Source organism: Fulmarus glacialis, unplaced genomic scaffold (genome assembly GCF_000690835.1).
Source record: "Fulmarus glacialis isolate BGI_N327 unplaced genomic scaffold, ASM69083v1 scaffold40531, whole genome shotgun sequence".
Lineage (NCBI taxonomy): Eukaryota > Metazoa > Chordata > Aves > Procellariiformes > Procellariidae > Fulmarus > Fulmarus glacialis.
The window spans coordinates 4,848-18,854 of record NW_009194276.1 but is presented as its reverse complement, the minus strand read 5'-3'; the positions used below and the strand labels follow the sequence as shown (position 1 = coordinate 18,854).

The window sequence follows — 14,007 nt, the reverse complement described above, 5'->3', positions numbered from 1 at the left end:
TATTTGTCTTCAGGCAAGTAGCTCTGCAATAGAAAGTATATTCTTAAGTGGATATTCTTCCTTACTAACACCGGAATGGATTTTGCATTCCATCTGAAGGCATCATATCCACCACTATTGACTTTTTGGCTTTTTTTTTACAGTCTCTTGTAACCAGTGTAACACTCTAAAAAACCAGATATATAGACATCCCTAGGACGATGATAACATCATTTAACTTGTAACTGCAGCACTTCCCTGTTGTCTGAAACACAATTGTTAACCATATTATAGTAGCACAGAGATCTAGTCTGACTTTGACCTTATTAATCACATCTCTGTCATGATTTGGACAACCCTTAGCTCCTATATACATATTCAGAGAAACACTGTATTCAGCACACCATAATGTTGTGAGTTGGCATGCTGTATAAATATAATTAGTGGATCAGCTTTACCATGAAGCATACTATTGTAAAATATGGAAAGATGCTTCTATCTTCAAAGGAAAGCTGCAGTATTTCTAATAATAGAAGTAACATTATGGAATTTAGAATGTTTTAAATCTTATGGGATCAAGTTATTGTGTTTAACAAATTCTTTAGCAATGGCTGAAAATGCAGAAAAATGTCTTTGGAGATTTAAAATTGTTTTGCCTTTCTATCATGTATCTTATAAACTATTAAGCTTTGTTCCCTGACACTTACATGGAAAATTAGATATTACTTCCAATTAACAGCTCTATGGCAGGAAAAAAGTTTTTCTAAGTAAACCTCTGTAATTAATTTCTCTAGACAGATATGTCATCTTGGGAGGCCACCGCGACTCATGGGTATTTGGTGGCATTGATCCTCAGAGTGGGGCAGCTGTGGTTCACGAGATTGTGAGAAGCTTTGGAAAACTGAAAAGGAAAGGTAATGTAACGAAAGAATAAAGCACATCAAAATCACTGCTCTCAGCAGTGCCCATTGATTTCTCTGGGTTTAAGCATATGCTTAAAATTAAACATGTGTATGTCACTGATGTCTCGATAAGCACGCTGCTCTGCAGCTGTTAATTAGTTCCAGTTACAACATTGGTATATGTGAGATACTGCTACTCAAGAGAAAGTACACCTAAAGAAAAACAAAACACAAAATGGGGATACTGGGGGATACTGAAGTAAATATGACATTTAGGTACAATTGATTACGGTGTATTTGAGGCTGGTCAGACTGGATGTCTCAATGGTCCTATAAAATTGATACAGTGGTGGACTGATACAAGGCTTCATCAGGGCAACATCGAGAGCCTTGTCAGTACTTGACTGTAGTTTGGAGTCAGACCCAAGAATAAATAAAGCATGTCTGTGTAATGCAGAGAATGAGCTGTGCAAACATAGTAGGAGGTAATGGTTAAAAATACCTCATGCCTAAATACATTAGAATAGGAACAAATGCCAACTGTACCAAGTTTCTGCTGCTGTCAGAGCAAATGCTATCTCCCTATCTGACATCCCATGGAAAGAAGCTCTGACATAACTCAAATACTATGCTAGAGGAGCTTTCTTTGCCTACTCATTACACCTAAAACTTACTGACATTTAGTTTTCTGTCCATTCCCTCCCAGTTATTGGATATCATAGAATCATAGAATCATAGAATAGTTTGGGTTGGAGGGGACCTTTAAAGTCTATCTAGTCCAAACCCCCTGCAGTGAGCAGGGACATCTTCAACTAGATCAGGTTGCTCAGAGCCCCGTCCAACCTGACCTTGAATGTTTCCAGGGATGGGGCATCTACCACCTCTCTGGGCAACCTGTGCCAGTGTTTCACCACCCTCATTGTAAAAAATTTCTTCCTTATATTCAGTCTGAATCTACCCTCTTTTAGTTTAAAATATTCCCCCTTGTCCTGTCGCAACAGGCCCTGCTAAAAAGTTTGTCCCCATCTTTGTTATAAGCCCCCTTTAAGTACTGAAAGGCATAAGGGGAAAGTGTCTTTGGAATGCAAGCTGGGGAAAAAAAAAGTTAAAAAAGAAAGGGAGCGAAAGATGAAAAGGTTCCAGTAGCCTCAAAGAAAACTTTGGGCAAAGATACAGAGGCAGGGCAATAGAGCCTGTTCCATTTGGCCTGCGTTTAAATAGAATGCAGAACTTCAAGTGAAAGATCTTTGTTTTGAAGGTGACCTGTCAAAAAGTTACAGGGAATTCCTTCGGTTTTGAAGTCCGGCATTTGAGAGACAGGTCAAAGAAATTCAGTAATAGATACGAAAACGTGCCAAACACTTTTCTATCAAAGTAGATACTGATATACAATGTGTACTTGGACAGAGCAAAAGGACTAGAAAATCTTTCTTTCAAGAATTTGTGCACAAGCGCATTATTTTTCCTTGCTCAGAGTTTTAAATCTTAGAAAATTTTTTTGCAATTAAAGCTGAGAGAAGAAAAACAATACATTATTTGGCACAATATTGAAGTAGAAGTGAGATTGCTGCGAAATTAGCGAACTGTTATTAGAATAGATTAGTGAAGAAGTTGGTGTTAAAGTTCCTTAAACACACCTCTTTCCCCACAGATCAGGATAAAAGATGAGCCCCCCAAAAATGACATTTGTTTTCACATTAGTTACCATGTAACAACCAGTCTGTATTTCCATAATACAATTTTCATGGTCCTTTATTGCAGGATGGAGGCCAAGGAGAACAGTGATATTTGCAAGCTGGGATGCAGAGGAATTTGGCTTGTTAGGATCGACAGAGTGGGCTGAGGTAAACCAGTAGTGTTCAAAGAGCAATTTTCACAGTGGCAGATCTTTGAGAAATCTGTACCAGAAAGCAACACTTCTTCCCTCCCTCGCTCTCCCTTACACACACACACACACACTTGCTCTTAAGTTTCTTTTTGAACTACCAAGAACATACGGCTCCTTGCAGTATATGATGTCTTTCCCTGAAACAGCTGTTACTTCTGTGGATGGGAAAATAGTTCTGAGGAAAAAAAAGTTCATTAGCATTTTCTTCCTCTTTTCCTTCTAATAGGAAAATGCCAAAGTATTGCAAGCACGAGGAGTGGCTTATATCAATGCAGATTCCTCCATTGAAGGTACATAGTGTTGACTTCTGTTTTACAGGAATAGTGATGGTATATACAGATGACCAGGAGGCTTTTTGGCTTGGTAAGATCCATGAAACCTTCAGTGTGATAATGTTGTTGCATTAGTTCGGGAGTAGATATGGGGGGGAAACGGTGACCCAGAATCATAAAGTATCCTTCAGATATTCCTGTGGCTTCAGGGAAGAAGTCCATTACAGTAGCTACACTATTTGGGAAGTCATGGGAAGGGACAAGAAATGTTGTGCCCCTGTCAGCAGTTCCATGGCAACTCTTTGCTTCTCTTCTTATAACGTGCATAATAAACATGGGACATAAGAAAAGCTCTTAAGGGTTGCTTCAAAAGCTGGGCTGTAATTCGTCCTAACCAATACAAATGCACTGATAAGATCATAGGAGGGGAACTCTTCCACAGGGAGAATCAGCTTGTTCCTGTAGAGAATGTAGCTCTCTAGTCCCTTTCTTATTAACAAATAATGGCATGAGGTTTCAGCTGAGTAGAACTTGCTTCTTTAGATAAACAGTTTTTCCTGTTTTTCAGGAAACTACACCCTACGAGTGGATTGCACACCACTGATGTACAGACTGGTGTACAGTCTGACTAAAGAGGTAATATGGCTTGAAACTTTTAGCCAGTATGTTCAGTGCTCATTTACTGGATGGGGCTCTGTGTATAAAATACGGTGTCAGATCTGTCTTTCTTTTCTAACTGCAGTACCCCTTTTAAATCAATAGCTAAGTAACGGGAGCTTTTTCCCAGGAGTGGCAAAGGGATTTCAAGTCTTTAAATTAGTAGCTATTCAGGATTAGGGGATTTTTCCACTCCTCCTGTGAAAGTATTCCTTCTAAGAACAAAAGAACAAAAGAATAAAAAAATGCCATGAGCCAGAGGACAGAAACAAGCACAAACTTGGCTGCCCAGTCCAACTACTAGGGTGCCCGTGGTAGTGGGAGACTCTTTAGGCAGGGAAAGAAATTAAGCTTGCTACGGTGTTGTTTTTAGCATGATGTGACAGGTTTGGTCAGTGTGCTCAGCTTCAGTGTATCCTGTTAGATATTCATTCGCTCTGACCATGATGCTCTCACACATATTTGTGTGGCACACAAAATTAAAAGGTAGGGACCTTTCTCAGGAGATAGCCTTACCACCTTAGATGTAAGATGTTCCTTGCTTTGAGAGTGGGTCTTAGAAGCTGGCACTAAGGGCTTTTTTTGTTTCTGGGTTTTTTTTCTGCTCATTTGTATTAAAGCATGAACACTTAATTAGGCTTCTGTGTGTGCGTGTTATATAAATATATATATAATGTACATTCTACTACTGTGTATATTCTATGAATCTACTATATCATCTGCTGTATATATTCAGTCATCTGTCTTTTCCAGGGTTGATATTTGTTATCTCTTGGAAGCTGGCATTAGATTGGTACAAAAGTAAAGGAAATGTAATAATTCAGTATAATAATTTTCTGGCAATTGAAAGACAACAAATAAAATTTAATTCTGTTAAAATTAGGTGCCCAGATGATAAAGATATTTCTGTCCTGAACTGCAAAAGAGCTGATGACCTGCAGTTCCCATGGTAACCTGTGCTAAGTGCAGGTGTTCAGAACGGTCAGAAAATCAGGTCAGCAGAGTCTCAGTTTGGGCACCAAGAGCCATCGTTAAAATGTTGACCTAAATACCAGTAAACATGGTTGTGTAAAACCCTTCCTTGAGCTGGGAAGCAGCAACAAAGGCTGGTGAATGCATGTAACCACAGCTTGTTGGTAGCTGATGTCTGAAGAGATCGCTGATCGGGGGGGAAGCAGGTCCTGTGTGATCCCATCCAAAGTTAATCTGAGGCAAAAAGTGTTAACACTGTTCTATGAACAATTAGCTTCATGACCAAAAAAGCAAATATATTAGTTTTATTTTGATCACTATTGTGGAGTAATTCTTAGGTAGTAGATATAGATATAAATAATCTTTAATAGATTAAAGATAATAAAACCTCAGCAGCCCATCAATAAAAAGGAAAGATGAAAAAATACTCACAGTGTTTAACCTGCTCAGTAATCGGGAAGGTAGTGTGAAAAGGGTGATAGAAATGAACTTTAGGATGATCATGATTTGTATACCTCTGTAGCAGCTATGATGACATAAACATCAAGTACTGTACACTTTGCGCTTCTAAAGTTACTGCTGCATCCATGAAAATAATTTTTGTGAAGTAAAACAAGGTAGAAATAGTTTTGAATTAAACTAAGACAAAATTGAATTTTCTTGCCAAAGTGAAACAAAAAGTTTTGGGTTTGTGAGGGATTTTTGTGTTGAATATTTAAATTAAATGGCTGAAAATCTCATAAAGAGATATCAGGATGTAAATATTGACTTGAAATGTTTTACTTTCCCTGTGTTTTCGTCCATCTAAAATTACCTATTTTTAGCAAATAAACTATTCCTCTGGAAAATACTATATATTTGAAATGTTAAAATGGAAATGCAGAAAGGTTGAGGGACTTAAGACTGTGACTTATTCGTTGCCCTAAGCCATAGGCTTATGTGATGACAGGTTGTAGATTTGTTGCTTGGTAACATCTGAAATTGTATCCTTTGTCTTTTTTTACAATATACTTTTTCTAGATACCAAGTCCTGATGAGGGGTTTGAAGGAAAATCTCTTTATGAGAGCTGGTATAAAAAAAATCCATCAAGGGAATATAAAGAGGTCCCCAGGTCAGTGACAAAAGAAAATAAACGATATACCAAAAGTTATTATAACTTGCTGAGTGTGGGTTTTAAAGAAATATCCACTTGAAAAACTGAGGGCCTAAAAGAAATGGTGTGGTTCTAAGCTGGTAAGAATTTCAGGGTTTTGTTGATTACAGCTGATACACTAGTGTACAACAGTTTTGTGAACTTGTCTTTGTAGCGTGAACAGGAGGCTTTATATATGAAAAGTAAAGTGTTCGTGTAGTTTATAGAGATTTAGGCAAATAAGGGTAATACGCACAAGCCAGTGGCAGGCCCCCCAGAAACCCCCAAAAGCCAGTGGCAGGCACACAAGATGCTAGCAGAGCAGCTTTCCCTTGCACTTGGGTCCAGTATCCTGGAAGGTGTCTGAGTTTTGGTACCTGGGAAACATACCAGCCAGGTTTTTACAACACTGTCCTTCAAATTTACCAGGGTTTCTCTAAAGAATCTCGAAGACTGATTCTATTCCATGGAGCCATGCTGGAACTGTTGTGATTTCTCTTGAGTTGAGAACTTGGGGTAGTGGAAGTTTAGTAGGATGAAGGTCATTGAGTCTTCTCAATGATTAAAGACAGTGAGTTAAATTCTCCTCTCAAGAGTTTGATTTCTCTGACCCTGAGAATGATGACTCTGCTCCTTCAAGAATGCAATTGATGAGTTCATAGAATCATTAAGGTTGGAAAAGACCTCTAAGATCATCAAGTCCAACCGTCAACCCAACACCACCATGCCCACTAAACCATGTCCCTAAGCGCCTCATCTACACGTCTTTTAAATACTTCCAGGGATGATGACTCCACCACTTCCCTGGGCAGCCTCTTCCAAGGCCTGACCACTCTTTCAGTAAAGAAGTTTTTCCTAATGTCCAGTCTAAACCTCCCTTGGCACAACCTGAGGCCATCTCCTCTCGTCCATTGCATGTAATGTAGGGATCACAGGCAATTCATGGTATATTGACAGCAAGAGCATACTAGGGACAGACTGTGTAGTGACTGCGACTGCAGAATAAATAATTGCCACAGTACTTGGAAACAAACTAAGATTATACTTTAAGTATTGTCACTCAAGGCATTTTCCTCTTTCTTGTTAAAAGAATAAATAAACTGGGTTCTGGCAATGATTTTGAAGTCTTTTTTCAACGTCTTGGCATCGCTTCAGGCAGAGCACGTTACAGTAAAAATTGGGTAAGTCTGTGTCTTTGTAATTTTGTCTCCCCTGTAACTGCCTGAATAATATCACCTGTAATTGAGCCATTTAGACTGCCAGCTTTTTGGAGTAGTTCGGTTTAGTGTGTCAGAGTGAAGTCCCAGTTCATTACTAGAACTATATGTGCTACTGCAACACAAATATTTAATAAATAGGAATGGTCAACTTGATGTCACTCAGACAAAAGGAACTTTGCTCAGGGTAAATGGATGTGCTCAAAATTACCTATGGTTAGTGAAGGCTTATGAGAGGCTTATGATGACTTTTGAATGATTTGTAATAACTTACGAAGCTTTGAATTCAAAATGGTTCATGTTTTACGGAAAATACGGGTTTGACTCTGGAGCATACTGTGAGATGAGACTAACTGAGAAATGTTCAAGGAGCAATCTATTCAATGTGGTCTTTTTCTCTGAAAAGGCATATCCAAAGACACAAACAGAAATGACTGTTGAGATCCAAGCAAAGAGAAGCAGCACAATCTCACCTTTATTTAGCCAATTAAAAGTTATGTGTCTGTTCTTAGCTACCTTCTTTAGGCTCTGTACATGGTCAGTAGAGAGAAGCATCTCCAAATGACCATTCCTCTCATCATAGGTTGATGTCTAAGAGAACTACCGCTGAGCAGTTCTTCTCATTCGACTGTCTGTAGTGGCTACATAGGATTAGTGTGACCTGAACACTTAACTTTACACTGCCTTGAATCCCACAGCAAAGGTTTTCAAGCAAAGCTGAAGTATCCACAGCTGAATAATGGTTTTGTTTGGGTTTGTTTCAGAATGTAGAAAAATATAGCAGCTATCCAGTTTACCACAGTGTCTATGAAACCTATGAAATTGTGGAGAGGTTTTATGATCCCACTTTCAAGAATCATCTGGCAGTAGCTCAGGTACGGGGAGGGCTGGTGTTTGAATTGGCCAACTCCGTTGTGCTTCCTTTTGACTGTAGAGATTATGCATCAGCTGTGCGCAACTATGTTCACATCATCTATAATTTGTCAAGGAGTCATGAAGAGGAACTGGCAACATACAATGTATCCTTTGGTACGTACAGTTTTTCATCGCACTCCTCCTCTGTTAATGTTAACAGTGCCTTATCTTAATGTATGTCTTAGTCATGACCTGGTATTTACCTTGTGCTGTACGAACAGTAAATAAAAAAAGAGCCGCACCTTCCAATAATTTGAAATTTGAATATTTTGTCACTAGTATGCCTGTATAGAGACTATGCCACTGCCAAGTAGAGCTAACACTTACAGTCGCATGTTCTTTGACCTCTGCATGGATCACCGATGTTGTCTTGGTCCCTAAATAAAAATCATGCTGCTTTGCAGTGTTGGATAATTCTCTGTCCAACACTGATCATAGGATCATAGGATAATACAGGTTAGAAGGAACCTCAGGAGGTCTCTAGGTCAGCCTGCCCAAGGCAGGGTCAGCTCTGAGGTCAGACCAGGTTGCTCAAAGCTTTATCCCATCTGGTCTTGAAAACCTTCAAGGACAGAGACTATAAAACCTCTCTGGACCACAGCGCTTGATTGTCCTCAGGGTGAAAAATATTCTCCTTATATCCAGTCAGAACTTCTCTTGTTTCAGTTTATGGGCACATGATGGCAAGTGCAAGCACCATGAGAAGTTTGCTTCCGGGCTTGGTCAGGCAGGAATGGTTCATCCCGATGCCACAATAGGGATCTTGTGCTGGCATATGAGATTTTATTTCATGTTGTAGGGATTCACAATATGCCTCCTGCCTGAGAAGCCTTTATTTTATTGGCAACATTATATACTATTCCATTTAGGACTTGGCTGCTAATGACCAATATCAGGTACGTGGGTGCATGCACACGTGCACACACACACACTCTCAGTCTTTCTCAAAACTCTGCATGTGTGGAGGGACATACCAATGAAATACAGGTTGTTGCGATTTATAAAATCCCAGACCTACCTGAATAGTCTGGGTCTGGCAATCCATGCTCTAGTTTTTGGTATTTCTGTACATTCTTCAAGTAGCAAACAATAAGCAGTATTCACAAAAATACTGATTTCTATTGTCTCCAAGGCAAGTTTTCACACAGAATTACATTCCTACAATGTAGGAATATGGGGTCATCTGATTTTCATTCAGTGAGAATTGACAGATCATGATCACAGTGAAAGATAAAGCTTTAATTTGAAGAATTTGCTTTGTTAAATGATTCCTTCAGAATTTGAAGTTAAATGCTTCCTTCCTGCTCCCTTCAGATGCTCTCTTTTCAGCTGTGAAGAATTTTACGGAAGTTGCTGCTAGCTTTCATGAGAGACTGCAACAAATAGATATCAATAAGTAAGTTTAATTCTTTTTTCTTCCAGTCAAATATTCCATGTAGTCCTCTGGGCTCAGAGGGCATAGTCTTCACTTGCATTTAGTCCCCTGAATAACCTTGGTGACAAATGACTGTCAGTCATTTGTTTCATTATAAGCCCTTATGGATTCTTGTCTTTAAGGATCTGGTTACTCTAGGAAACAAAGTATGGAAATGTTGAATTAGTGGACATCAGAGACACTGCAGAGACTGGGAATCTAGCCATGTTAGCTTCGAAAAGTGTCCAAGCTAATTAGTGTCAATTCTGACAGGTTTTAGTTGAGGAGCAATGCCAGGATGATACATGGATGTGACTAGAATGCTGGTTAGCATGAGCAGAACCAGCTCAGGTGTGTAACTCCCGCCAGGTAGAGACACATCCTAGGATTTTGTCACTGGATTATCATTAAAGAACAAATGTTGACTTGTCGTCTTCATTTGCCAGCACTCTAGTTGTCAAGATACTGGTACCACTTAATGAAAAAAAATAGCTGTACCATGACTGTAGTTGTGGCAAGCTTTTTGGCAAGCTTTCCCAAAATTCTATGCACCACCTATGCCAAAAGGCCTAATTTGCACTTGACTTAATTCTTATTTTATTCTTTGTAGGCCATGCACAGAATGAGAAACCAAACTTACTTTTATATATACTTATGTGTATGTTACAGTTCTTGGGAAGAATCTAATTTAGCCATATGCTTACCCTTATGGAAGACTAAGTGAGAACAAAAACCATCTTTTTAAGGGCAGCAGCTTTCAAGATAAATGAGTTAACAATAATTTCTTATGTAAAATATGACATTTATGACATATGACATGTATGTGACATTTTCAAAATCGTTTTGTTGATGGATGGCCTAAATCTAAGCTTTAATTCAATGAACCAGTTTCAGTTTCCATTTACACCAATGTAAACTTGAAACAATTTCATTGACGGTAGTAGGGTTACTCCAGGTTTACAGTGATACAAATTTTACCATTTTTTCTTGGTGAGTGCCTTTGAAGCGCTACAATAAGTTACTTTGGATGTAAACTACCAAACGCACATACATTCAGTATAGTCTTCTTCACAGTTCTTTTATTTGTTAAGCATCAGTAGTATGCTCAGAGCTATTCAAAGCACACAGACACAGATGGTCTCTGCTCTAGGGAATTTACAGTCTGCCATCAGAAAAACACAATACTTGGATGATTCAAAAGATGATTCTAACATCACAAGGTTCATGTTTCTCAGATGTTGTGGTTTTACATAAAAATAAATGTGATTTTATTGAAGTAATTTGCTGCTGGCTGGCTTTGTGGAAAATAGGGTCTTTAGAAAACTGTGGTACAAAAGAAGAGAATGGTCTGCCTAAGCATCCTATTGAAAAGGAGATACAGGAATAAGATGCAACATGAGAGAAAATACCTGAAAGTCTCTGTCTTCTTTGACACTATTCCTCAGCCTTTAAAAGCAGCTTTAAGAGACTTTCAGGTTATGAACCAGACTGTCTCACAGTACAGATCAGAATAACTCTGTTGTGCAGGTTAGCTGACATGGGCTGTCTTCTGTAGGCTACACTTCAAGTTCAACATCTTGGATCTAATGTCCTTCATAAAACCAGAGCTGTGTACATTGGGGCATGGGATGAGAGTGGGCCAAACACTAACAGTTAACATATTCCTCTGTTTTCTTTTTAGCCTAATTGCTGTCAGATCACTAAATGATCAGCTTATGTTTCTAGAAAGGGCTTTCATTGATCCTCTTGGATTACCTGGCAGGCCATTCTATAGGTAAGAAAGGCTTATTTTTCACTTTCTGCGAGGAGTAGCCTATGAGAATTCCTTTAAGATTTACAGGTCTCTAAATGGAATTGTAATGATTTTATTCAACATGGTAAAAGTAGATTAAACAGGATGAATAAGATTGAAAAGGGAAAACAATATTAGGGAAAACTTCAGTGAGATACACTATATAGAATGAGGAAAAGTCTTGTTGGAAGCCAATTCAGGTCAGTAAACTAATTTCCATTGATTTCAGTGGGCTTCTAAACAGATCTAAAAGTTTGGCCCTGGACTCAGTTCAAGTAATTTCAGTGGTAAAGGATCTTTAGGAAGTTACTATTATTTGGAAGTGAAATAGGGTCTTATTGAAGTATATACAATTTGATCTATTATAGCAGAACAGTCATGCTAGCAAATACAGTGTAGAGGGCAGTACTTCAACAGCAATGAAGTGAATTCAGTAGTTCTCTCATCCAGTTCAAGAAGTAAATCTTGTTTGAGAGGCAGAATAGTCAAGTCAAGTCTAACTTTTTGGTGCTTATACCAGTCTGCATAATTCAGAACAGTAATCTTTCCACTAAAAAGTTCCACTAAAAAGTAACTCTGAAAAGAGAACTTAAGATATACAGTCCTTGTACCCTCATAGCTTCTGATTAAAAATCTGTTGAGAACAGTCTTTTGTTAAAGCATTAGCTTTCCTACCTCAAAGCACACCTATGTCTGTTGGAGATTGTGTATATCTGTGAGAAAAGAAGCTGGTTTGTTTTTTTTTTTTAATCTTTCCATTTCATCTAAAATGAGGGAAAGGAAAATACTTTAGTCAACTGTATCTCAAGTCTTTTTAGCTACAAAGTTCTGGAATTCACATGGAATAATTTAGCTTATGTTATTTTCTTGCTTCATAGATTATAGGTACTATTGCTGCAATAATCTTATTTATTTATATCTTCAGTGTCAAGAATTTAACATTTTAACAGATGATATAGAAACAGATTAGTTTTATTCAGAAGATAATATGTATTTTCCTAATGCAGAATATTGTTATTTTTTTCCCTCAACTTCCCTACAGACATGTTATCTTTGCTCCAAGCAGCCATAACAAGTATGCAGGAGAATCATTGCCAGGGATCTATGATGCCATGTTTGACATTAAAAACAAAGCTGATCAACATGAAGCCTGGGAAGAAGTTAAGAGGCAGATTTCCATTGCAGCCTTCACTGTACAGGCAGCAGCAGAAACGCTGAAACAAGTAGCATAAATATCAACGACATAATCATCAACGAAGACTACGTATGACAGTTTGCAGACGCCTTAAAAACAGGGCATTTAAAAACACTAGGAGGATTATTACAAAGAACACAAAATCCAAAAAATCTTTTTCTTTGCAAATAATATGCTCAAGTGGAATGCATTTAGCAATGTTAGCAAGGTAATGTACTCCATTCAGAGAGCTCAGGCTTTAGATAACTTCTGAAGTGAGAGTCAAAAAGTTTTGTGTTTTCTCTGGGCTTCATATTTTAAGAATTGCTAGCCACTGGATTTATTTTCAGAGCTTTGAATTTTGCCAGCTTGATTATTATAGAACTACTCATAGTGCGTTAGGAAACCAGAAGTCATTTCACGTTTCTATCAGTTTCTAATTTTGTTGTTGACTTTTTATTATTTACCTTGGAGTTGCATAATTATACTCCAAGATAGCCCTTTCAGCTCTCCTTTCACACAAAGAATCACGTATGAAGATGGGAAAACTGTCACATACTGTGTGAGGGATGTATAATGATCATAACAAGTTTTGGGCAGCCAGCCCAGAATACTCATCCATGACGTTCTTCTCTTCACATGCTGAGTCTTGCAGCTGTTTGCAAATAAAATTAAGCAAGAAGCCTTCTAGTCACCGGAGTAAAAACAAGGCAATACCTCTTGTTAGACATGTAATCATCTCGCAAAACATGTCTTTCAAGATGAAGACCTATTTTTATTCTTTTATCCAAAATCTACCCCTGCTGTGGCTTGTCCATATCAAGGTATTTTTAATATGAAGACAATTAGAAGCACAGAAAATTCATCAAGTCCTTAGTTTGAAAGGATACCAAATTATTACCGTCTTAGCAGAGTCTGTATTTCTGATTTTGGTGTGCAGCTTACTCATGACAGACTGCAGTGGGACAACCGAGATCAGACAGAGAAGACTCAGAAAATCAGATCCCTTCACTTGACACTCTGCCACTAGAGGATTACTAACTTTGTGCACAGCAAATAATTTGTGTAATTTGATCTGCCATTTCAGCTGAGGTCTCCACCATGTCTTAAAAGACTGTCCCATGATGTGATGGATATCAGTGTCATGGTAGATTTTTTTCTTTTCCATAAAACTTCATTTATTCATAAATATTTCTACTCTTCACATTAAAACCCTTTAGGCAAGTTACTATAATTAAGTCATTATTTTACTTAGCTGTTGATCTTTCTCATAAAATAATCCAGTTTTCCAGATAATGGGAAATGCTCTTACGCCCACAGTTATTGCTCAGTTATTTTCACATTTTTATGGAAATGATTGGAGTAAAACCATGGAGACATGTCTTCCCCCAAAACTAGTTGTGCTAATGGGAGACATTGCTGTCTCTATTTTATCACTGCTGGCTGCTCCACTGCTCCTTTTGCCAATGGAGAATCCAGCTCTGAAAAAATTGGTCAGGTTAGTTTAGATCATCAGTTAGGCTAACCTAGAGGATTTTGTCTGCAGCAATCAAGGGAATGATAACACAAATCCACCAGGCACAGGGGGGCAGCAATAAACAGCTTCTGTTGACCAGGTGGATACAAAAAGATTATTTTTCTGTTGCTAAGGAGAATGTATCAGAACTGAATCACCAAACTCCAAAATTGTTG

At 38.2% G+C, this 14,007-nt stretch overlaps 1 protein-coding gene across 1 annotated transcript in view; it reads left to right on the top strand.

The window, feature by feature from the left end:
* The window catches only part of LOC104084012 (putative N-acetylated-alpha-linked acidic dipeptidase), a gene marked incomplete at its 5' end in the record, with an annotated part of 28,939 nt that extends 16,566 nt beyond the window's left edge, over positions 1-12,373 (top strand). Inside the window, 10 exons of the mRNA XM_009587710.1 lie at positions 774-893; positions 2,643-2,725; positions 2,996-3,059; positions 3,610-3,677; positions 5,691-5,782; positions 6,894-6,984; positions 7,785-8,049; positions 9,250-9,331; positions 11,031-11,123; positions 12,184-12,373. Coding sequence (XP_009586005.1) covers positions 774-893; positions 2,643-2,725; positions 2,996-3,059; positions 3,610-3,677; positions 5,691-5,782; positions 6,894-6,984; positions 7,785-8,049; positions 9,250-9,331; positions 11,031-11,123; positions 12,184-12,373 — 1,148 coding nt within the window. The remainder of the gene's footprint in view (positions 1-773; positions 894-2,642; positions 2,726-2,995; positions 3,060-3,609; positions 3,678-5,690; positions 5,783-6,893; positions 6,985-7,784; positions 8,050-9,249; positions 9,332-11,030; positions 11,124-12,183) is intronic.
* Between the last annotated feature and the right edge of the window lie 1,634 nt (positions 12,374-14,007).